The sequence below is a fragment of the Heptranchias perlo genome, chromosome 30 (genome assembly GCF_035084215.1).
Source record: "Heptranchias perlo isolate sHepPer1 chromosome 30, sHepPer1.hap1, whole genome shotgun sequence".
Taxonomy (NCBI): Eukaryota; Metazoa; Chordata; class Chondrichthyes; order Hexanchiformes; family Hexanchidae; genus Heptranchias; species Heptranchias perlo.
The window spans coordinates 26696897-26722510 of record NC_090354.1 but is presented as its reverse complement, the minus strand read 5'-3'; the positions used below and the strand labels follow the sequence as shown (position 1 = coordinate 26722510).

The following is a 25614-nucleotide window of genomic DNA, read 5'->3' as shown; positions in this document are numbered from 1 at the left end:
GAATGTTACATAGAGAATTACACAATGCACAGCACAAAAACAGGCCATTCAGCCCAAAAGGTCCATGCCAATGTTTATGCTCCATACGAGCCTCCTCCTTCCCTCCCTACTTCATCCAACCCGATCAGCATTTATATTGCGTTGTTCATGACCTTGGTGTCCCAAAGCGCTTCACAATCAGCTACTTTTGAAGTGTCGGCAACATATAGAAATGCGGCAACCAATTTGCATACAGCAATGTTCCCCAAACAGCAATGACCAGATAATCTGTTTTAGTGATGTTGTTTGTGGGATAAATATTGACTCTGGGGAGAACTCCCCTGCTCTTTTTCAAAATAGTGCCATGGGATTTTTTTACTCCCACCTGAGGGCAGAAGGAGTCTGGGTTTAATGTCGCAGTCGAAAGACGGCACCTCCGACAGTGCAGCACTCCCTCAGTACTGCACTAGAGTGTCAGCCAAGGTTATGTGCTCAAGTCTCTGGAATGGGCTTGAACTGATGATCTTCTGACTCAGAGGAAAGAGTGTTACCACTGAGCTAAGGCAGACAGTGATAGTAATGGGGGAAAACTACTGAACCATGAGGGGCATCACAGCCAAGCCCAATCCCATCTTCAATGTCTATGCTTACAACGTTTTTAGCAGGAATCAAGATGGAGAAGCAGGGACCTTTCTCTACTTCAAGTGACTCTCAGACCCCAAGTTCTGTCCCAGCTGACTTAGCACTAATCAGCGATCAAACCGAGGGAGTTCCCTGACCTATGTGGCTAAATGCCACACAAACATTATACTCACTGAACCATCAAGGCAACTAAGGAAGAGCTGGGGAGTTCTCCCTGGTGTCCTGGCCAATATTTATCCCTCAACCAACATCACTAAATAGATTATCTGGTCATTATCTCATTGCTGTTTGTGGGACCTTGCTGTACATAAATTAGCTGCCACGTTTCCTACATTACAACAGGGATTATACTTCAAAAGTACTTCATGGGTTGTAAAGCGCTTTGGGACATCCCGAGGTCGTGAAAGGTGCTATATAAATGCAAGTTCTTTCTTTAATTTCAAAAGTGAGGCATCACACTCTTGCAGTAAAAATGCCCTAACTCAAGATTTTAAGGGAATATTGCAGCCCTGGAGAGAAGCTCTGGTCACACTCATCAGCCCAGTGGCTAAATCCTTCAGCGGAATATGGTGTATAAATTTAAACCACAAGCACTTGGTACTGCAGTCACAGCTCCACCTACACGTAGCTGGGGAAGTCAATATGGTCTTGTGTGTTTGCAGCACTCAATCAGCCAGCAGGTGGCCAAAATAACTCGCAAGACAAATTCCTCCATGGTCCTTACCTTACTCATTCAACTACATTTATTCAAATAGGAGCCCCAAAGGGTTAGACGGTCACCCAGACTGGGATAACCTGACATTTAAGCCCCCATTAGATGATCAGTAGTACATGGACTGAACTGCCTGAAGCGAGACTTTTCTCTGATCCCATGGGACCAAGCTGCTCACCTCGGTTCAAACAGCTGCCCATATACACAATAACAGCTCCCCGGGGACCCACAGAACACAAAAGGCACTTAATGTATTGTTGTGCAACAGATACCTGGGGCTGTAAGTAACACCACTTTTACAGCATCAAGACGAGCAGTACCCTCTGGCACCAGGCCTGGTGTTTCAAACACTGTTATACCTGCACCACCAAGCATAGGCCGCTCCAAAGCTAATCCACACTCAAGTCACCCGTCTTTGTTTAACGTCCTTTGAAAACTTGGAAACAATGCAAAGTAGCTGCTCTGCTCTATGTGATGGAGAGGTCTTTAGATTTAATCTCTCAAACTTCAACATCAACAGCAGTTTCAAATTATTTTTTTTGAAAAGCAGCTTTTTATTACCCTACGACAGCCATTAAACAAAATCAAAAGAGTAATTTTCCAGTGCTAAGCCGCCAATTTTAACCTTCAGAGGTAATGGTTTCAATTGAGTCTGGAAAATAACAAGCTCCTCCTCTTTTAGGTTGCACTTACCTTAGAGAGCAGGCTGGTGCGAGGAAAAGACAAGTGCTCTAATGATCCCCTTTACATTACAGAGACATTTCACAAAGAAGTAATGCCTTTGGCTCTCAGAGCAACGGAGGAAGCCCCGTTTGCAAAATGTGTTCCACAACCCCTGGAACATGTGACCGTTGGTGATTTTGTGCCAGGCCTTCCCCAGACATCTGGGAACGTTCCGTAAAGGCTAATGATCGGAAAACCAGGGCTGGATAAAATTGTGGGCTCTTCAGGCAAAGGTTTGCGAGCTTTGGAGTGCCTAGTGGCTATGTTCCTGAAGTAATTCAGAGGCCTGGGCTAATAGTCCAAAGAACACAAATTCAAATCCCATCATGGCAGTTTGAGAATTTGAATTCAGTTTTTAAAAAATTTGGAATAAAAAGCTGGTATCAGTAAAAGTGACCATGAAGCTGTCGGATTGTTGTAAAAACCCAACTGGTTCACTAATGTCCTTTAGGTAAGGAAACCTGTTGTCCTTACCCCAGTCCGCCCTATGTGACTCCGGTCCCACACCAACATGTTTGACTCTTAACGGCCCTCTCAAGCAGCATAGCAAGTCAGTCACTCAGTTGTATAAGGGCAACAAGGGATGGGCAATAAAAGCCAGCCTTTTCAGAGATGTTCATATCCCGAGAATGAAACTGCTGTCATATGGACGTCAATGAATTTGCCCCCCAAAGCACGGGGGATGGGGAGGCAATCTTCCGCCAACTTGCCGGATTCACCAAATCCAACCGGTTTACATTGGTATTAACACAGGTTGCATAAGACCCGCACTTCGGAAACCAGTTGTGCAACCACCCCACTGAAACCAATAGGGGAGGGGCTTGGTATTAGCCACCAGCAGCAGTGGTACCTCCAGATGTCCGAGGGATCACCAGGTGGGTGTCACTGGCCATCATGCCTACAGTTGCCTAGGTCCTAAGCTTTGGAATTCCCTCCCTAAACCTCTCCACCTCCTTTAAGACACTCCTTAAAACCTTCCTCTTTGACCAAGCTTCTGATTACTTGTCCCAACACCCCCTTATGCGGCTAGGTTTCACATTTTGTTCGATAACCCTCCTGTGAAGCACCTTGGGATGTCTTACTACATTAAAGGCAATGTATAAATGCACATTGTTGTTGCCAACACCTCTGGAGGCAGCAATACCACCTCATTTACTTCAGCGCTGTGTCAACAAAGTTGGGTTACCAGGGAGGTGGTTAAGTGACCGTAACCACACCACCTGCAACCCCACCACCCCGACAGGAGGGTTGCTGTGTTTTACTGCAGACAGTTATCAGAAAAAGACTCCATCACAGCCACTGGGTATTTATAAGTGGTCTCCAAAGACTTGCCTCACTCCACCTCTCCCAAGCAGCTCAAAGTGCTTCGCTTGCAATGAATTACATTGAAGTGCAGTGACTTAGGTCAGCAAACTCGATAACCATTTTTCACACAAGATCAGGCAAAAGAGTTAACCAGTTCATCGGTTATTATGGGAGAAATGTTGCCCAGAGAAAAACAGGAACACTCTTTCAATTTGAACAATGTCCTAGAATCTACTAGAACAGACAACAACTTGCGTTTAACATAGTAAAACGTCCCAAGGCATTGGTTTAATTTTTTTTTTTAAAACAGGCACCAGTCGCAGTGCAGCATTTGAATGTCTGCCCATATCATGGGCTCCAGTCCTGGAGTCGGGCTTGAACTCGCAACCTTCAGACTCAGAGGCAAGAGTGCCAGCAACTGAGCCAGGCCTGCACTGGTTAAACAGACTGCCTTTTAGGTACGTTAGTCTATATTACTCAGATAAGGCGCTCTCTATTTTTGGTCTAAAAGCAGGTCATTAAGTGTGAAGCATTCTTAAATGAGAGATGTAGCTCATTAAGAATCTGAACAAAGTTTAAAAATACTAACATTTAGCAGTAATTAACAATTGGGATTTTATGTTGTGAAAGTGCCTCGCTAACCAGAACCAGTGAAAGGGTTAACAATGTTAGTGGGAGAAAAATGCAATGTAACTATAATGATGCCTTTTTCCTTAAAATTACAATTGCCAGTTAACACCACTGATTTTCTATTTGTCGGTAGCACAAAACCAGCTCATATTACAACTTAAATATAGATTATTGGATGTGTGTAAAACTAGCAGTAAAACATCAGATGACGCACAAAAAAGACCTCCCTGAATGTTTAAAATTTGTCCTGGAGGACATGGCATTCTGTGCAGCTTCACCATCCGTACTTGCCCAGACTGGTTAAAGGAACAATGGTGCAGAATGTTGAGGGGCAGCACTGTCAAAAGGTTAAACTGGGTTATGAAATACCTGCACCTTTTTCAAAAAGTACCAGTGCTGCAAATGGACTTGCAGACCTGCAATTAACAACTGCTCAGCTTCTCTGCATCAGGGGGGCATAAAAAAGACAGCACCTTAACATACACGAGAAATTGGACATCTCTCTTCCCCCAGTGACTGAGCATGTTTATCCAGTGAGTAGCTGGGCGTACAGACCTGAAAGCACGGATTGGGGGACCTGCAGAGCTTTGCGGCCCTTTCGGGTGCCATCAGAAGTAAAAATGCAACTAATGTCGTAACATAAAATTGGAGAAAGATTAGAGCATCTGGGTTCAAGAAGTTTAAAATGTTTTAGATGGTGGTTAACGAAGATATGATTCATCTCCTCCCCACCCCGAACACTGCTCATTTTAGGTCTCTATCCCCACCTACCACCCGCACCCCTACACCCACCTGACCACAGCTCATCTCATGCCTATCTATCTCTCCCTCTCTCCACACAAACCCAATAGCCAGTTCAAGCAGGAATTCAGCACAAGGAGAACCACGGACCCGAGACATCTAAATTCTACCGTTCTGTGGTGCAACCAGGCCACCTGGACGTTCAGCAATTGACAACTGGCTCAATGTTTTTCTAAAAGAAAAAGCACAGAGCGCAAATAATTATTTCCGATACGTTCAAACATCAACAGGAAATTGAAGCAAATGGAGCAAAAGTTAGAGAACTCGCTGAACATATTCTCAGCAGCTCAGCAGGCAGTCTGTGCCAAATTCTACTGCTAAGGGGCAAGCACCAACTCTACAAACGAGTAGTTGCAAGATCCCATTTAGATAAGACGCACTGACTCATCACCTGGAAAATGGCCGTTAATGTAGCATTGTGCTAAAATGAAGCATTATTAAGCTTTATTACACTGCACACCTTACCCGGGCAGGTTGTGGTGCCAAGTAACAAAGCCAATCTCAAGGTAATAATGTTTCCCACCTTCAAATTAGGTGTTGTCACTACCTGAAGTGATCTGCATTCTTACATTTTTTCCTCTACAGGTAACTGCTTTTGCGACGTGTGGCTCGACAAACAGTAACTCTCCAACAAACTATTCAATATTGAATTAAAGAATCCTACAGCGCAGAAGGAGGCCATTCGGCCCATCATGCCTGTGCCAAAACATCAGAGCTGAGCCCCAATCTGACATCCTCACAAATGCACATTCCAGCAAGGAAAAACTGAGTGACTGCCGAGGCTAATATTTGCTCTCACTAACCCAGGGATGGGGCTAATTGTAGCACCCACTGCTACCCCAATGGGGAAATAAAAACCGATGAGCACAGCACAATCCAGGAATTGAAGTCGGGACATTCGGGCCTGCGAGGCTTAGTACCATCATGCATGGTGTCATTACCCAGCATCATGGAAAGGCAAACTACAAAATTTCTACAAGTGACCGTTTGAAGTGCAAGACACAGCCAGACAAACGTTGCATTGGGTGGGCACTGACTTCTCACATCCAGGATGGGAGCTCAAATATACCCCTCGCCTGTTGGCTCTATCATAGAATCATAAAAAGTTCCAGCACAGAAGGCAGCCATTCGGCCCATCATGTCCATGCCAGCTGAAGAGCTATCCAGCTTAATCCTGTAGGTTATGGCACTTCAAGTGCACATCCAAGTACGTTTTAAATGAGTTGAGGGTTTCTGCCTCTACCACCCTTACAGGCAGCGAGTTCCAGACCCCCCCCCCCCACCCCACCCCCAACACCCTCTGGGTGAAAAATTCTCTCCTCAGCTTCCCTCTAACCCTTCTACCAATTACTTTAAATCTATGCCCCTGATCACTGACCCCTCTGCTAAGGGAAATAGGTCCTCCCTATCCACTCTGTCTAGTCAGTCATAATTTTATATACCTCAATTAAATCTCCCCTCAGCCTCCTTTGTTCCAAAGAAAACAAACCCAGCCTATCCAATTTTTTCAGTTAAAATTCTCCAGCCCTGGCAACATCCTCGTAAATCTCCTCTGTACCCTCTCTAGTGCAATCACAACTTTCCTGTAGTGTGGTGACCAGAACTCTACGCAGTACTCAAGCTGTGGCCTAACCAACGTTTTACAGTTCTAGCATAACCTTCTTGCTCTTACATTCTATGTCTTGGCTAATAAAGGAAAGTATCCCGTATGCCTTTTTAACCACCTTATCTACCTGTCCTGCTACCTTGAGGGATCTGTGGACATGCACTCCAAGGTCCCTCACTTCCTCTACATTTCTCAGTATCCTCCCATTTATTGTGTACTCCCTTGCCTTGTTTGCCCTCCCCAAATGCATTACCTCACATTTCTCTGGATTGAATTACATTTGCCACATTTCTGCCCACCTCACCAGTCCATTGATATCTTCCTGACTATCAACCTCACGGCCAATTTTTGTATCATTTGCAAACTTCTTGATCAAGCCCCCACAATCAAGTCCAAATCATTAATATATTATCACAAAAAGCAAGGGACCTAGTACTGAGCCTTGCAGGACCCCACTGGAAGCAGCCTTCCAGTCACAAAAATACCTGTCAACCATTACTCTTTGCTTCCTGCCACTGAGCCTATTTTGGATCCAACTAGCCACTTTCCCTTGGATCCCATGGGCTTTTACTTTTTTGACCAGTCTGTCATATGGGACCTTGTCAAAAGTCTTGCTAAAATCCATATACACTACATCAAACCCGTTATCCTCATCGATCTTCCTTGTTACCTGCTCAAAAAAACTCAGCCAGACACAACCTTCCCTTAACAAATCCATGCTGACCGTCCTTGATTAACCCGTGCCTTTCTAAATGACAATTTATCCTGTCGCTCAAAATTGATTCCAATAATTTGCCCACCAGAGGTTAGACTGACTGGCCTATAATTACTCGGTCTCGCTCTTTCTCCCTTTTTAAACGACGGAACAATGCTATCTACCTCATTCCAATTGTAAACAATTTTACAACACCAAGTTATAGTCCAGCAATTTTATTTTAAATTCACAAGCTTTCGGAGGCTACCTCCTTCCTCAGGTGAACGATGTGGAATGAGGTAGCCTCCGAAAGCTTGTGAATTTCAAATAAAATTGCTGGACTATAACTTGGTGTTGTAAAATTGTTTACAATTGTCAACCCCAGTCCATCACCGGCATCTCCACATCATGACTACCTCATTCCAGTTCTTGGACATGGACACAGTGCAAAGAACTCCTGTTACTCAAATCTGAGAGAGGGGTCACAGGGTGGCTAGAGTGGAAAATGGAAAATACATCACTGGCACAGCATGCTGACCATCTTCAAAGCACTGGGGCTGAGCAGAGCAATTCAACAACTGCACTCTACTTAGAGAAGATGCAGACTTAAGTTGCCTTAAATGCAGCCAAATGTTTTGTTTCTAAGTACCTACATTCCTCAGAGCAACGATCACAGAAATTTTAAAATCATGTAGCTAGGGAAGGGAAATGAACAGTAGTACAAAACAAACAGGAACAATCGACAGGAAATGACAGAAAAGGGGCCGAGAAGTTTTAGTGTCAAAACACAAGCTCTGCAGCAATGGTGAAAAACCAATGGGATCTTAGGCTGAACAGCTTAATAGAGCAATCAATGCTCCCCTCCTCCATAAACCCTCCCCTGACCGCTGTTCTTCCAACTATCACATTTCCAATCTCCCTTTTCTAAGGTCCTCAAACGTATCACCTCCTATTTCCATGTGCATCTCTCCTGAAACTCCCTGTTTGAATCCCTCCAGTTCAGCCTCCATCCTTCAGTACCAAAACGGCCCTCGTTTATTCTTCGTGCCTGGGACAACAGTACATTATCCCTCCCCAACCTTCCTGCAGCACTCAATGCAGTTGACCATGCCGTCCTCCAACACCTTTCCTACATAATGCAGCTCAATGAGACTGCCTTAGATCATTCAATTCCTACCTATCTGAATTCAGCCAGCGCATTTCCAGCAATGGCTTCTCTGCGATCTCCCACACAGTCACTTCCAGGATTCCCCAAGGATCCATATTAGCCGTTGTTCTTCCTCATCTACTTGCTGTCCCTCGGTGACCGCATCAGCAGGCATGGTGACAATTTTCTTCTGATACCCAGTTCTATCTCTCCGCCGCTTTACTTGATCCCTAACCGTATCAGTGCTGTCAAACTGCTTGTTCGACATCGCGTTCAGGATGAGTCACAATTTCCTCCAGCTCAACATTGGGAAGGCCTAAGCCATTGCCTTCAGCCCCCACCAAAAATTCTGCACCATCACCAACTCCATCCCCTTCCAAACAGTTTCTCAGATTGAACCCTACTTTAGTTTCCTGTTTGACTCTGAGCAGAGTTTTCATCACCACATCCTATTCACCAATTTGGCATATTTCCACCTCTGCAACAAGACCTAACACTAAGCCTACCGCAGCCTCCCTGCCTCCAGAACCCTTCTCCATGCCTTTCTCTCCTCCAGACTCAACTACTCTTAATCTCCTTGCTGACCTACGTTGGCTCGCTGTCCCCAGCACGTACAATTGCTGGCACTGACACGATGGGCCGAAAGGCCTCTTTCTGTGCTGTAAATTTCTATGATTCTATGAATTCAAAGTTCTTATCCTGGCTTTTCAGCTGATCTATGGCTTTGCACCGCCCATCATGGCCTTCTCTTCCAGCCCTACATCCCCAATAAAACTCCCGACTGTGGCCTTATATACATTGACCCTACCTTCATCCCACCATTGACGGTAGAGACCGCAGCTATATCAAGTCGAACGTCATTCTCCATCTCACCCCCCTCCATCTTTTAAAAAAAATCTCTTCAACTTAGCTTCTGGTCTTCCATACTAATCTCTTCCTACCTGGATCAACATCAGTTTTTAATACCAAATTGTGAAGTGCTTGGGCTTTTTATTTTAACTATATGAATGCAAGTTGCTGTGAAATAATCTACCCAGGGAGGCAGTGGAAGTGGAGCATGTGATAAATTTTAAGAGGGCGATGGATATATTTTTCAGACACAGGGCTAATGGAGTGCATTAGAGCTACAGTTTGTGGGGGGGGGGGCAACATTTTGTGACCAGGCAAATTGATGCTTATGGTCTTTTAGTCCTCTACCATTGGATATTTGAAAAAAAAAATTGGAATATATTTGCAGGAAGGGGGAGCAGTTTAGTTAATTGGGTTTGATGGGTTGTCACAGGTAACCATGATCTCCTGGTGCCTCCTCAATAGCTTTCGGAAATCTACAAAGGAATTTCCCCAGAGGTTTTCCTGAAGTTGCTCATGTTTTTTTTTGCCTCCCCAGGAGTTAACATTATTAGCGGCCAGTGATGGTGGTGCACGAGGTAGCAGCAACCAATAAATGGAATGAGCATTGACGGCCCCCTCTCAACTTTCTGCTCTACAGTCGTACAAAATATGCTGCACCAGGCTTTGCCAAGTACTGTCGGCTGAACGAGGATCACGCTTTCTCTAAAAAGGTCTGTGTTTTTCACAGCCATTTCCAAGTTCTGCTGGGGTAAAACAAATTTGCACAAAGGCAGAGGTCCTGGGGCTCTTGTACACCACAAGAGTTGGAGCCCATGTATGGCACTACTTATCTACAAGTTTGTGATGGCATTTTGCACGCATGCCAAGCATAATGTTTCCTGGAATCAGTCAAGCTCAATGTTCCTCCTCTGTTGTGGAACATAACTAAATGAATTACATTTTTTGTTGCAAGCTGCAGCAATGAAATTATCAAAATTAAGGAAACAGATGATGTTCCTTGAGGATACATCAATCATAATTAGAATTCCTGCACGCCATCAAGTGCGTGAATGTACTAAACCTCTCAAAATCCTCAAATTATAAGCTCTGCTTGCTGTCAGAATCCTGGCCAAAATTAAAGTCATCCAGTGCAAGGTGCTGGGTGCCAACATTTCAGATTAAGCTAAAGCACACGATCATCTTACAGTGAGAAGTCTAAAGCGCCAACAGCTCATGTGTCAGAGTCCCACTTAACTTTGTTGCAATCCTGTATCAGATGTAGTCTCTTCCTCTGAAGCCAATTCCCTCAATGTGGAGGGGGCAGTTTACACATGGATAGAAGCAGAGAAGGAGAGAGCGATCACATGGGATAATGCTTGCCCACCCACATTTTTCCCACAATAACCAGATGAGATGTATATTTCAGAATCATCAATCTACCGTGTGATCATACAGTCAATGGTGGAAACAAAACATCGTACTATGCTTGGTCTGGGCTAAGATAAGGTGACCATACACCTTCATTCACAACAAGCATCCCTCCAGTCAGACAAACGTACATCACTAGCTTAAAAAGGTGGGGGACATCGACAATTCACTCATTCCAGCTGAGGTAGGTGGTCAAAAGCCATGGACTTCAAAGGGAGGGGTATGTTGACTGTCTACCTTTAAAAACAAAATGGTGGGGGAGGGGGGCACACAGGGGAGCTAAGCTTATCAAATTCCATGTTCCTCCAATTACTCAGCAGGTTTATCCAGTGAGTTGCTGAACTTTACCAACCAAGAACACCCCAGGTTCAATCCCTGATCTATGCTGATTGAGCAGGTCTGTGTCAGACAGTAAGAAGGCACACAGTTGGCTGCTGTGTCCCTGGGCATGGTAGGGAGAGGGGAGTTAAAAAGTCAGCCAGGACTTCCACTCATGATTGTTAACAAGCAACCTCTGCTAAAAGTCCACGTGTGAATGTCAGGAGAGGACAGCATTGGGCTCCCTGCGCAGGTTAAAAGGCCTGCTGATAATCATAATGAAGTTTCATATGATCAACGGCAAGGTAACACTTCTTACTGGGTACAATGGAACCCCACTCCAGCAAGGAGTCAATATCATCAGGAGGGGATATCATTTGGAAGGAGAAAAAAAGTTTCAAAATGTCCATAAGGACACATGGGAGCCTGCAGTAAGGATTCAAAACAGTTGGCCAACTTGAAACAGCAAGAACCAAGGTGTGATTTGGACTCAATGTGTCCCCTTTACAAGCCAAGCCATCTGATGGGGGTCATGTGATCCTCAGTTTTCCTTCAAAACCAGTGCCTGTGTTGCTTCCACAAAGTCCATTACTTTTGTGTTATATTTGTTAAACTTTCTTCCTCGTTTTCTTCTCTCTCCCTTCCATATGTCCCTGCTCTTAAACTCAGTTTAAAAGACAAATATTGTGTCATCAAGCTGTGCAGCCTCTTCAATTTTCTGCCCTGCTCTCCTGAAGACTCTTCTTTTGGTGATGTTTCATCACTACCTGCAATCAATGCTTCCAAATGGCCGCTTTTCACGTAGGAGCAGAGACAAGAGAGCTTCTGCAGGTTATTCGATTGGAGCACATGGCAGCTCGGCTTGACTTTATCCTGACCAAATAGATAGAGACACACAGACAAAGACTGATTTGAGTGCATCTGGGACAAAACTGGTTCAGCCATCAATCACCAGAACTAACTGGATCACAGCAAGTGCCATCAGGCCTCACTCTCCTTTGCCAAAATTGCTATCAACTCCAGTTTCTTTTCTCTCCTACCAACAGTCTCCTTAAACCCCCTCCTTTACCGTACCTCCTCCAGGCTCACCAACAAGTGTAAGGAGGTCATGTGCTTCCTGGTCACTAAAATTGTGACCATTCAGCTCCTTAATCTTAACCACCAAACCAAACCTCCCTCAAGGCTGCCCCACTCTCGCCCTGAACCAATCTCTCTCTCTAGCTTCTCCTCCATCTTCCCTCATATCTTCGCTGAGGTCTCCCTGTCCACGAGACCCACCTCCGACTCCCTGGACCCCATTCCCACAAAACTGCCAACCACAACTTCTCCTGGCCTCTAAGCTTGCTGACATTGTAAACGGTTCCCACTCCTCAGGTACTGTTGCCTTCCTTTCAAAACTGTCATCACACCCCCCCCCCCACCCTCCAAAATAAACCCAATCTGAAACCCTCTATTCTTCCAAACCACAACTCCAAATTCCCTTTCCTCTCCAAAATCCACACCCATTTTCCCACAATTCCCATATGTGAACTTCTCCAAAATCAGGTTTCTGCTTCTACCACAGCAACAGAGGGCCCTTACGAAGGTCACACATAACATTAACTGGAATTGTGGTACATTATCCCTCCTTGGCCTCTACAACCGTTGACATGGTTGACCATACAAAGCCCCTCCAACATCCAGCGCAGTGGGACTGCTGTCACTTGGTTCCATTCTTACTGATCCCATCGTAGCCAGAGCATCACCAAAAATGGCTTCTCTTACACTTACCTCCGGAGTCACCCAAGGACCTATCCTCAGCCCCCTACTGTTCCACATCTGCCAGTGACCCTGTCTACAGATGTTGCCATCTTCCACATGTTCACTGAAGACACACAGCTCTATCTTCACCACCTGTCTCAACCCCTCCACAGTCTGTGCTGTCAGACTGCTTGCCCAACATCTAACCCTGTATGAGCTCCAACTGCCTCCAGTTAAACACGAAGACTGAAGCCATCATCCTCAGACCCCACCATAAACTCTACCATTGCCACCAATTTACCTCCCCGGCCATTGTCTCAGACTCCACCAGATTGTTTGCAATCTTGATCTCCTATTCAACCCCAAGATGAGCTTCAAAACCCAAAATCCTCTCCATCACAAAGACCACCCACTTCCATCTCTAACATCGCCTACCTCCGCCTCCCCATCTCAGCCCATCTGCTGCTGAAACCCTCATCCATCCCTTTCTCACCTCTAGACACTATTCCAATGCTCTCCTGGCCAGTCTTACTTCTCCACCCTCCGCAAACTTTCGCTTATCTCCGCTGATGGTGTTGGATAGGATACAAAGTCTCATTCACCCAATGCCTCAAATTTAAAATACACATCTTCATGTTTAAATCATTTCATGGCCTCACCCCCATCTCCGTAACCTCCTCCAGCCCAACAACCTCTCCGCTGAAGTCTCCTTTCCTCTGACTACGGCCTTGTGACATCCCCCCTTCACCCCGCCGCTGGCGGCTGTGCCTTCAGCCACTTCCGCTTCAAAAAGGAGGGAATTCCTTCCCATAACCCCTCAACCACTCTTTTCCCCCTTGATGAACCTCCTTAAAACCCACCTCTTGACAAAGCTTTTGGTGATTCCTGCTAACAGCTCCTTCTTTACATCAGAGTCCATTTTTTTGTGATTAAGCCTTTGTGACACACCTTGCATGGTGCTCTATGTTAAAGGCTCTATATAAATGCAAGTTGTTCTTGATGTTGGGATTGTGGCCAAATAGTTTTAGTACACAAACCACAGACTGCTTGAACAGCTGCAAAAATTATTTTGCTTGTGCAGAGGCACAAAAACCAACACCTGTTGAAAAACCTAAGTACCAGCACTGGTCATAACACCAGTGTTGAAATGTGTCTAAGAATGTTTTTCTGTTACAATAGCCTCAGTGTGAAGCCTGCAATCAGCAAAGGTGCTTAACAAGTAGGCCCAGAGCAAGGGTCGTTGTTCTTGGGGCTGCATTGTCATTTGCTCTTTTACTGACTACAGCACTCTGACAAGACACTCAAGCCTTAATCTGCCACTTTAGGCACCATCGCACTGCACATTGATCAATATCTTACACTGGGTGACCAAAAGGTTGAGAGTCGGGTTATGAAGAACTGTAAGAGCTCCCCGTTTGCAAAAAAGCTTCTTCTGTCAAGAACTAATTAACACAATCCGCTACCCCCGACTGTCCAGCAGTTGACTTCATCTAACTTTCAGCCATTCAGCCCCAAAATCCAGAGCTCCCTTCCTAAACCCCTCCACTTCTCTAATCACCTTCAAAAAGGTCTGAATACCAGTCTCTTTGTCCAAAATTTCTGTCGCCCCTCCTAACACTCCCACAAAGGCTCAGTGCTCATGGCCTTCTCCCTCCTTGAAACTCATTCATTTCATTATTTTTCCAACACTAAAGGCACTATTTAAATCTAAGTAGTTGCTGCTGTTCCATTGTTGTTGAAGTGCTTCGGATTTACAGTGCTTAATATATTACCTACTCCTCAACAAGCGACTGTGCCTTGTGCTTGTCCATCACTTCCTCTGAATGCTCTTTAAGGATCAAAGCAGCTGATCACATATTTATCACTGTTACACTAGAATTATTTGGGGCTCTATTTAATTGCTTCTTATTCACAAGCAACCTGCAGCACGCCTTTAAGCAAACAGAAAGAACTTGTATTTACATAGCACCTATCACAACCTCATGTCATCCCAAAGCGCTTTACAACCAATGAAGTACTTTTTGAAGTGCAGTCACTGTTTTAATGTAGGAAATATGGCAGCCAATTTGTGCTCAGCAAGATCCCACAAACAGCAACATGATAATGACCAGATAATCTGTCGGTTGAGGAATAAATACTGGCCAAGACACCGGAGAACTCCCCTGCTCTTCGAAAAAGTCCCATGGAATCTTTTACTTTCACCGGGGAAAAAAAAAGGCCCTGTTGACCCTATCGTCTCATCTGAAAGACGGCACCTCCGAGAGGGCAGTGCTGGGGGAGTGCTGCCCTAAGGTGCCAGCATAGATTATATGCTGAAGTCTCGAGTGGGGCTTGAACCCACAACCTTCTGACAGAGGCCGGAGGGCTACCACTGAGCCAAGGCCGACTCCGACCTTCACTGTACATAAAAATCTTGGTTCTACCCGTAAGAGCAGTTAAATTTGACAACAACCAGGCCATGACAGAACTGCTTCTTGTGGAAGTGGATCTGCAACACAAATAAGCCATCAGTGAAAAATGAAGGAACCAGATTGACTTTACCTCTCGTTCTTATTTCCCACAACCGTCACAGCATCATTGCTGTTGTGAGCTTGCAGGATTTCCATGGTTTTAGCCAGCCTCCCACATTAGGTAAATGCAGGACTCTGCAAGGGGTGGTCGAGAATGTTTTGGGTAGTTTGTAAATCTAAGTTGTACAACAGGACAGCAGTGTAAAGCAGTTTTGTTTGGTGGCAACCATTTGTGTACACAACAAAAATAATTCATAGTGGACATATGGGGCCTCACCTGGAATTCAACCACAGATTGGTCAGAAGATCAACTTCTGAGGAATCTGTTAGCTCTAATGACTGAAAGCAGGGTAACATTACACTTGATGCCTTTGAGAGGGGGAAGGGAAGATGGAAGCAGAGTCCGACCCGAGGGCAAGCAGAGAGAAAACAAAAAAACCAAAACAAGCACAACAATGAAAATACTCTAATCTACAGCATCTACATTCTCAGGAAAACATCCAGACATGGATAATGCTGTTTAGATAAGGAGGAAACAAATGCCAACACCTACATGAGCTCAGCTTCTGGTTACCAATTCAGAAGGACACTCTGGAGACAAGTGACAGATCAATAAGGAACAGAAATGGGTATGGTAGCATAGTGGTTATGTTACTGGACTAGTAATCCAGAGGCTTGGACTAATATTCCAGAATCATGAGTTCAAATCCCACCACAGCAGCTGGGGAATTTAAATTCAATTAATTAAATAAAATCTGGAATAAAAAAAACTAGTATCAGTAACGGTGGCCATGAAACTACTGGATTGTTGAAAAAACCCATGTGGTTCACTAATGCCCTTTAGGGAAGGAAACCTTCCATCCTTACCCGGTCTGGCCTATATGTGACTCCAGACCCACAGCAATGTGGTTGATTCTTAATCACCCTCTGAAATGGCCTAGTAAGCCACTCAGCTGTTCAAGGCAGCACACTACCACCTTCTCAACGGCAAGAAGGGATGGGCAATAAATGCTGGCCTTGCCAGTGACGCCCACATCCCATGAATTAAAAAAAGACTGCAAAACATGCATATTCTGCCAGCTTCATGTTCACCTCAAGAATCCACAGATCACTGAAAACTTTGATCTGCCAGTCTCACCTCCACAGAGTTGAAGGGGCAAAGGTTGCATTTCTCAGGATACCGGGTAATAAAACTGCAGGGACGCAAGGCGAGCAGGACCATACCATCCGACGACACGAACAGAATAAAGTGTTTAAAATTACTACTCAGACACATGTTGAAAAGTATTTGAAGTCGACTAGTCACCGGTCATGATTGAAACACACCAGTTGAAACTAGCTTTGCACCGTGCGCTTTTCTTGGCCAAGGAGCCAGGCTAGAAACATGGTCCCAGACTGCTGCCAGTGGCATTCCATCACATTCCGTCCAGGCACAGTGACCGTAGACCTTGAGCTCCTCCAAATCTCTACTGCCCATATCCTAACCCGCACCAAGTCCCATTCTACCATCACCCCTGTGCTCGCTGTTCTACATCAGCTCCTTGTCCGGCAACGCCTCGATTTTAAAATTTTCATCCTGATTCTCAAATCCCTCCATGTCCTCGCCCCTCCCCATCTCTAACCTCCTCCAGCCCTACAACCCTCCAAGAGCTCGGCACTCCACCAATTCTAACCTCTTGCACATCCCCAATTTTAAATCGCTCCATCATTGATGGCTGTGCCTTCAGCTGCCTGGGGCCTAAGCTCTGGAATTCCCTCCCTAAACTTCTCTGCCACACTCCTCCTATTCACAATTATACTACTGAAATGAGGCAGGTAAGGAACCTTAAAACTGAAGCTGCTTCTCAACACTCCAGCAAGCTGTGCCACTGTAGCACAAGCATGCAGTATTTTATGCATTTTAAGTTCAAAAATATAGCTAAATGAAGCTTCCATCAACATACTGCTACATAGTAGCAAGGCCGGTAAACATCCACATTACCTGAGAGTTCCCTCCATGGCAGCATGGATATGAAATTTGTTAAGTGACAGGAAACAGTAGTGGTGAATGGTTGTTTTTCAGACTGGAGGAAGGTATGCAGTGGTATTCCCCAGGGGTCGATACTAGGACCACTGCTTTTCTTGATATATGTTAATGACTTGGACAAGGGTGTACAGGGCACAATTTCAAAATCTGCAGATGACAAAACTTGGAAGTACAATAAATAGTGAGGAGGATAGAAATAGATTTCAAGAGGATATAGGCAGGCTGGTGGAATGGGCGGACACATGGCAGATGAAATTTAACGCAGAGAAGTGCGAAGAGATACGTTTTCACAGGAAGAATGAGAAGTAATATAAACTAAATGGTACAATTCTAAAGGGGGTACAGGAACAGAGAGGCCTGGGGGTATATGTGCACAAATCTCTGAAGGTGGCAGGACAGGTTGAGAAAACAGTTAAAGTATACGGGACCTTGGGCTTTATAAATAGAGGCAGAGAGTACAAAAGCAAGGAAGTTATGTTGAAACTTTATAAAACACTGGTTCAGCCACAACTGGAGTATTGTGTCCAATTCTGGGCACCACACTTTAGGATGTCAAAGCCTTACAGAGGCTGCAGAAGAAATTTACTAGAATGGTTCCAGGGATGAGGGACTTGTTACGTGGATAGACTGGAGAAGCTGGGGTTGTTCTCCTTAGAGCAGAAAAGGTTGAGAGGAGATATGATAGAAATGTTCAAAATCATGAAGGGTTTAGGTGAAGACCAGAACTAGGGGCCATAAATGTAAGATAGTCACTAATAAATCCTATAAGGAATTCAGCAGAAACTTCCTTACCCAGTTGGGCTGAATGTCCTATTTGTGCTGTACATTCCATATAATTCTGTGAGATACCTCTTTGACCAAGCTTTTGGTCACCTATCCTAATATATCTCCTTGCGTGGCTCGGTGTCAAATTTTGTTTGATTACGCTCCTGTGAAACACCTTGGGGAGTTTTACTATGTTAAAAGGTGCTATACAAATGCAATTGTTGAGTGGGTTGCCTGTCTGCCCTCTTGACTGGGAATAGTTTATCGTCCACAGGAAGAGTCAAGAACAAACATTGCAGTAACTATCTTCAGAGTAATCAGTGTGCCAGTGATATCCATAGCCTTTCGTACTCACTCAGGAGACAGGACATTCCTCTGATACAAACTGTAAAAGTGCCACTGAACGCAGACTGATTGCTTTGCTATGAAGGTAACTGATTTGCAGTAAAGATGCTTGGAACCACTTGCAAATGGATTTATGCCTAGTTTTTGGCTGAGGTTCAAGAAACCATCTCTTCAATTTGATTTGTTCAGCTGTGGAAGACACCTGTTGATTTCCTGTATCCCATTTTAAACTTCAAAGGGAACAAGAGAGGCTTGAGAGGCAGTCTGCTGCAGGACAAGGTCTTCCTGTGCCACTGCAGCCCATATGGACGTGGACATGCACAGCCTATGTGGTTGCTAGATGAAACCTCACTACAACATTACAGACACTGGTCCAGGTTTAATATTACAAAGAGACCAAATGAATCGTTGAGTCTTATTATTGCTACTACCCAGGAGGTGAAGTATACATAGGAACAGGGGTAGGCCATTCAGCCCTTAAGCCTATTCCGCCATTGAATTAGATCATGGCTGATTTGTATTTCAAACCCATTTACCCACCTGTGCTCCATATCCCTCAATGCCTTTCCCGAAACAAATCTATCACAGTCTTGACAGCCTTTCAGGGAACAGGGTTCCAGATTTCTACTACTTTGTGAGAAGAAATGATTCCTGATTTCACTTCTGAATGGTCTGGCTCTAATTTTAAGATCAACATTACATTCTGTAAGTCAGGTGAAATCTGTCATTGATTTTCTGTTCACTTTTTACCTTCAATATAAACCAGATTTGCAATTTATAGCATGGTTTGGTAAGTGATGTGTTTGTTCTTCCTCTATTTGAAGGCTAGAAAACGCAAGAGATCGGTCGAGTCATTTCCAGTAAGCTTACTACAGTAATAAGGGCTTCACTTTGACCCTGTGCAATGCTGCAGATATGGCGCATGAAAGGTAGCACTTGGATTTGTAGGGAGCAGTCCCAGGAATGGTGAGGAAGGAGTTGGGAAAGGGAAGAAATAAATTCCAGCTTCTAATCTGCTTTGTAAGATTATTCACAGCCCCACCACATTCTTGAAAAAAAGTTTCATACCACAGGCTTCCAGTTTATTTAACTTCATTTTAATTTTATCATTTAAAGTCTAAATGGATCTAAGCAAGTGTAACTCTGCATCATAGGAATCACAGCACATCCTGCAAGAGTCTGTCCAGCAGTGTTAAAGTACAACTCTATCAATATTTCAGCAGACACAACCATCTCAAATGTTGAAGTGAAGATCGCCTCAATTAAGGGATAAGAGATTGCAAACAACTGGATACCTTAGTACAGTTATGCAAATTAAAAATATTCCATTTTCTGGTGCAGCTCTTAAACAGCCATGTAATTTAGGGAACTGCTAGCAAATACCCAAATGTTCTTGCCTACCTTTATGTGTCTGTTCATTGCAGTTGACTGAGCAGCTCGCACTAGACCCTCCAACTCAGCACCACTGAAATTCTTGGTCTCTTGAGCAAGTTCGAGAACATCAACATCTGTGCTCAGCAGACTGTGCTCCTTCATTCTTGCTGTGTGAATGTTCAGAATTTGCACTCGTCCCTTCTCATCTGGTAAGCCTGATGGGGAGTGAGAAAAATAGTAGAAACAAACGGGCACATCTGTAACACTATCAAAACCGATCACAGCTTGAACACCCAAGAACTTACCAATGGTGAGCCACATTCCCTGGCTTCCCGAGCTTTTTTTGTTCCCTTGAATCATTCTTTCCCCCCCCCAAAATAGCAGACTGCTTCCATAGCTTTGTTATCTGTATTATGCTGTCTACATTAGCAAAGTGGCTGCACATGATGGCATCAGGGGTATCAACCCAGTGGACTTGGTAAAGTACTACTGTCAACTAAAGCCTATCCTGGATAAGCACCTTCTTGCTTAATTATCCAACTTCCTGGATTTCGCCACAGGGCAACTATAGGGATTCCACACCATATGGCTGTACTTATAAAGGCAATAATGACAAGCAATGTACAATAGGCAGATTTCAGCTTCCTTGGCATTTATAGTGGTGGTCCGTACCAAGGAAAACCAACTTGTGTTTTGCTAGCCCATTTTAATGAATATTTTCATTGGTGGTTGCAAGGCATGAAAAAAAAAGGGTCGTCACACGCCTGCAGCTTAAAAGCACCTTGTAGCTGTCCATTAACCAGTGAGATGACTATTTGCTGATTCATCCAATTCTAAGGGATTAGACAAAATTCAGCTGGTGCACAATACCAACCCCCCCTCCCACATACTCTCTGCAATATCATTGCTGTTTCCCTTTGAGTAGCTGACACCAACTTTTGGAAGTTGGACATGAGGGCAACTTCAGTGAAGCTGCGCTCCCAGTACAGAGCCTCAAGTAGCAAGCACAGGTCAGAGAATTGGGGCCATCTCCGACCTGCATTTGCCGCTAGCGAGGCTGTGCCCTAAGCGCAGCCTTGGTGAATTTGCTCTCTGGGTCCTCAGGAGTATGTCAATATTGGACTAGGTCCAGTGCACAGATAAGGTTGAAAACCATCATGATACACCAAAGAGGGAGCAACAGCTTCAGGACATGGTCACAAGTTTGGTTTCAGTAACATTTATAAAATTACTAAGTCACCTGAACCTCTGGGTTGACTACTATTTGCTTTCAGCCATCTATTATTCTGTATTTATTACATTTATGAAGTGAAAGAACTTTGTCAGGCAAGGAACCTCAGGGCATTAACTAGGGTTTTAAGGTGAGACTCAGAACTATTATAAACATTAGCTATTTCAAAACTGAATTGGCTTAGCAGCTTTTAAAATATGTTGACATTTCTCACACCTGCAAAAACATTTGGTGTTTTTCCAATGTTAAATATGGAATATTGACACTGGAGTAAGGGCAGTCCATTGAGTGGAAGGATGCAGGTTTGTGCCTGCAAATCCCTGCATTGAGAGTTTCCTCTCCATCTTTAACGAGGGAAAGATGCCAAGCACAGGCACAGGATGAAAAGGGTTCATACAGCTAAACCTGTAAATTAGAGACACCTAAGGGACATGCATCAGGGATCCCTTTTTTGGAGGTTTCACTGTATTTCAGAACACAATCGGCTAGGGCAGATATCATACATCTCTTAGCAGCCAACCATGTTGGGTCAATTGAAATTTGAGACTGAGATCAATAGATTTGTGTTGGGTAAGGGTATCAGGGGATATTGGAGAAAAGGTGGGTTAATGAAGTCTAGGTGCAGATCAGCCATGATTTAATTGAATGGTGAATCAGGCTTGAAGGACTGTATGGCCAACTCCTGTTCCTATGCGCCAAACAGCATTGGCTGATGCCGAGGTGCATTATTAGCCTTTTACATGGGGAGCAGTCCACAATTAAACAACATTTAATACAATGACAGATCTATCTGTACACAACAGTCTTGAGATGCCCATTCAACATGCAAATTTCTGGGTACACAAAAAAAAAACATTTCCATTGCACAGAGAAACCATTCTAATAGACTTCAGGGTAAAACTTACACTTTTTAAAAACACAGTCTGACCTCCAAATCACCCAAGAATCTACTCAAAAACAACTGATCGTTACTTGATCCAGCAAGACACCGCAATTACACCTCTGGCCTTAAAAGGGTGCACTAAGTCACACAACAGCATGCTAGCAGAAAAAGAGTAATATTCTTGCCCTAACAGCATAGCATCCCTGAACTACCACAAAGCAATGCCACAGAGATTCACGAGTATAACAAACAATTCTCTGCAGTTTATCCCTTCAAATGTAATTCATTATGTAAAGCATGTTGAAGTACGGTGAATGCAGGTGAACAGAGCAGCCATCCTGTGTCAGCAACATCCCTTAGAAAGCCAATTATATGCTTTTTTGGTGATATTGGTCAGAAGGGGAATATTGACACCAATGTTCTTCGAATAGTGCCTTGTGATGTTTAACATCCACCTCAGACAAAGGGAACCTCAGTTCAGCATGTCATCTGAAGGGCAACGTCTCCAACAATGCAGCACCCTCCGCTACAACACTGGAGTGTCAGCCTGGATTATGTGCTCAAGCCCTGGTAAGAGACTCAAAACTGGACACTGCTGACTCAAGAGGTGATAATGCTCCTAGTTGAAGTTGAGAAGTATTTGTTGCGGCATATACAATAGTTCAGAATGTTTGGACGAGGCAAAAAAAGATTGTTGTCTAATTGGACTGCACTTTGGAAATTATACTAAAATGGTAATTTGATCAGTAAGCTTAACTTATTTCAAGCTTTTCACGTGATCGTGTCGGGTCGACTGCCACTAGCTTCCGCAATTGATGCATCGAACTTCAGTACGTATCCCATGGATAATACAGCCATGGTCTTCAAACACTACTGCACAACATACATCTCAGATTTCACTATTTCACCCCTGTCTTTTCCCCCCGACCCTCCCCACAACCCCGTTAGCTGAAACTTTTGTGAGGGGAGGAGTAGAGGGGGAAAAGAGATGAATTTTTGAAGATGTGTTTGCAGGTTTCCACGCAACACCTGACAGGGAACCTTCGTAGCTTAATGTGTCTTTATCCAACAAAAACAAACATTGTGGGAAAATTAAACTTTCCTAGAAACTGAACTTCCTTGGTTCGCCATGCCAGGAAGTACTGGGTATCAAAGATAAGTAAAATGAAAGACCAGCTAAAAGCATCTCATTAAAAAGAAACAGTATCCTTTTGTTACCTGGCACATCATGTACACAACATTTTGTTAGTTATTAAATGACAACATTGCTCTAATCAGAAACAGTGATAAGCTGAAAGGTCACTCACTCATTGAATCTTTGTGCCCAACGGAGCAAAGCTGGAGCAGGGACAACTGCAAGTTGTCCAGAAGATTCTCCGAAAACAGGCAATAGCATTTTGCCTTTCTTCACAGCCTTGGGCAGAAAGTTCCTGTGCGCCATTTCACAAGTTGGACACAATCACCAACTGCGTGCCCATGTGTGGGGAGGCGTCAAATTAAAAAAAAAGTTGGCAAAAAGGTTACTTTTGCCAGCTTCTGCTGCTGGTGCAGAGCCTTTCCAATGACAAGCACATGTCGGGTAATCAGGGCTACAGGGCATTGGCATCTCTCAGGGCTCCACACTGGCAGCAGAGTTGGGTGAAATGAGCCTCAATGTGTTTTTTTTGGCTCCACAGTTGTTCACAGCAGAGAACAATGGCCCGTTACAGAACAGAATGGTGTGATAGCCTTTCCAAACACTATGGGTTTCAAATTTATATGAAACACCATTTGGAGGGCTGGTTTAAAACTACTGTTGGACCCTGACTGATTGAGAACCACATCTGCTATAACGAGAATAAAAACTCACTGATGAGACAAAGCTTACCAATTTCCATTTTAACTTCCAATCGGCCAGGTCGTAGGAGAGCCTCATCAATCAAGTCTGGTCGATTGGTCATACCTGGAAAGTGTTAGAGCTTGAATTAAAATAGCTTTTGATACAAACCTTCAATTAAAGGTGAACGCAAAACCTAGAAAACAATTTGTATAGTAGCCACTCAGCCAGTGAAAAATATCTGTTTGGCAGGCTGGGTACAGCGATGGCCTTTATTATCCAGTTAATAAGTTCAATGTAAGTTGGACGTTAGTGTCAATTTGGTCACTTGTCAAATGTCCACCCATTTGAAAAGGTATCTTGAGAAATAGCTTCATAAATTTTAGGCGACTGTTTTCCATTAAAGCAGTTGCAGTTTCATAGATTGTATTAACATGTTCAGATGTATATCAAGCAATAAGAAAAAAAATAGTTCAACAAATAAACCCACTTAAGCCCTGGAATTCTCATAGCAAACAGCTACAGTCTAGAGATTCCTCGTGATCTGCAGCCACTTTAATGAAAGTTAAAGTAGCTTGGAAAATTACAAAATAGTGCCAATCTTCAAAAAAGCAGATTCAGAGATACATTCAGAACCCTCAGCTTCGGCAGTTTAACATATTTTTGGAATCTGAAGCAATGTCAAGAAACCCACAGATGTCTTTTGCTCCAAGGAGAGTTAGAAAGTCATTGTAAATATAAAACAGGAAAACTCATTCCACGCTCATACCAACTTTTTTTGCTTACGTTAATAACCGGGAGGAAAATATACTCCCTAGCGGAGAATTGGGAAAGCAGAGCTCGATAAAGGACAGCCGGCAGAGAATTAGAAAGGTTGAGGTGGGGGGGGAAGATTCCATAAGTAACCCAGTGAGCAGCTAGGAGTTATTTTCTTTTGAAGGTGCTGCCATATTGAGAGGGAAATGCAGTGAATATTACACATGACTGAAAATTTTCAAAAAGCGCTGGATAAGGTTCCACATTGGAGGTTATTTGCTAAAATGAGAATGGGATTAAGGCCAAAAAGAGCAAAAAAAAAAGATTCATATAGCAACCAGTATATCCCCACCGACAGAAGTCCAGGTGATGGCTCACAAATGTCCTTCAACGAACAGCACTGGAGTGACAAAACTGCTCAAACTACTGGAAATGCAGGTTGAGGGGTAAGGTTTACATGTTATAAAAAATGAGATGATTCTTACAATATACATTTAGCACTTCTACATTGCGTCAACACACTACCAGACCCAGAACAGAGAAAGTAAGCATCAACAAAATTTCCTGTTCACAGCACCATTCTGCTGCTAACGTTGGACCCAAGCCCAAGTGCTGTCACGCAAAATACCCAGAGTGCTATAAGGCACACAGGCCAGTTCACAGCCCTTACCTATAACAAGGATGTTATTGAGTTGTTCCACTCCATCTATTTTGGAAAGCAGCTGATTGACAACCGTGTCGTGTACACCCGTGCTGCCTGCCATAGTCCCTCTCTGCTTGCAAATGGCATCTATTTCATCAAATATGACGATATGTAGGCCGCTGTTAGCCCCAAGCTGTGAAAAGACAGACCGCAAAAAACCTTTTGAATTAAATGTGAAGGTGACTGGTATGAAGGTAAAGCCCACAGTGTCGATATTGTTCTGGGAATCTGTCCTCACCCTGGCGATCTGCCTCGACACTGGTTCAGATGGGAGCTGACCTTTTCAAAAGTAGCTTTCATCCAACACAGATGCATCAACCTTAACCTCCACTGTCCAAAATAGCAACCAACATTCAACTAAACCAGGGTTAATTAAAAGAGAACTGTCCTCTGAATCCATTTTGACTGAAGCTGACTTGACAGGTCTGAATGGCAGGGCCCTTTCTGCAGACTCAATGCTCCATTGTGCACCTGGAGCTGCTACACATGGGGATGTACAAGTTTCACAGGAGCTTGTCAAGCTATTCCCACCCCCCCCCCCCCCTTCCCCCAACCACCAACACCTAGGCACCTGGAAATAACCAGGTACTGCATGCCCATTGTCCCTCGGTCGTCTTAAAGCCTCATCAGCAGGGGCGGAAATATAAAC

At 44.1% G+C, this 25614-nt stretch overlaps 1 protein-coding gene across 2 annotated transcripts in view; it reads right to left on the bottom strand.

Moving 5' to 3' along the window:
• Positions 1-25614, bottom strand: part of LOC137300014 (vesicle-fusing ATPase) — a 218961-nt gene that overhangs the window by 92706 nt on the left and 100641 nt on the right. For both annotated transcript variants that reach the window (XM_067969099.1, XM_067969100.1), the window contains exons 10-12: positions 24933-25098; positions 23558-23632; positions 19604-19791 (exon numbers count right to left, since the gene is read on the bottom strand). In XM_067969099.1, coding sequence (XP_067825200.1) covers positions 19604-19791; positions 23558-23632; positions 24933-25098 — 429 coding nt within the window. The remainder of the gene's footprint in view (positions 1-19603; positions 19792-23557; positions 23633-24932; positions 25099-25614) is intronic.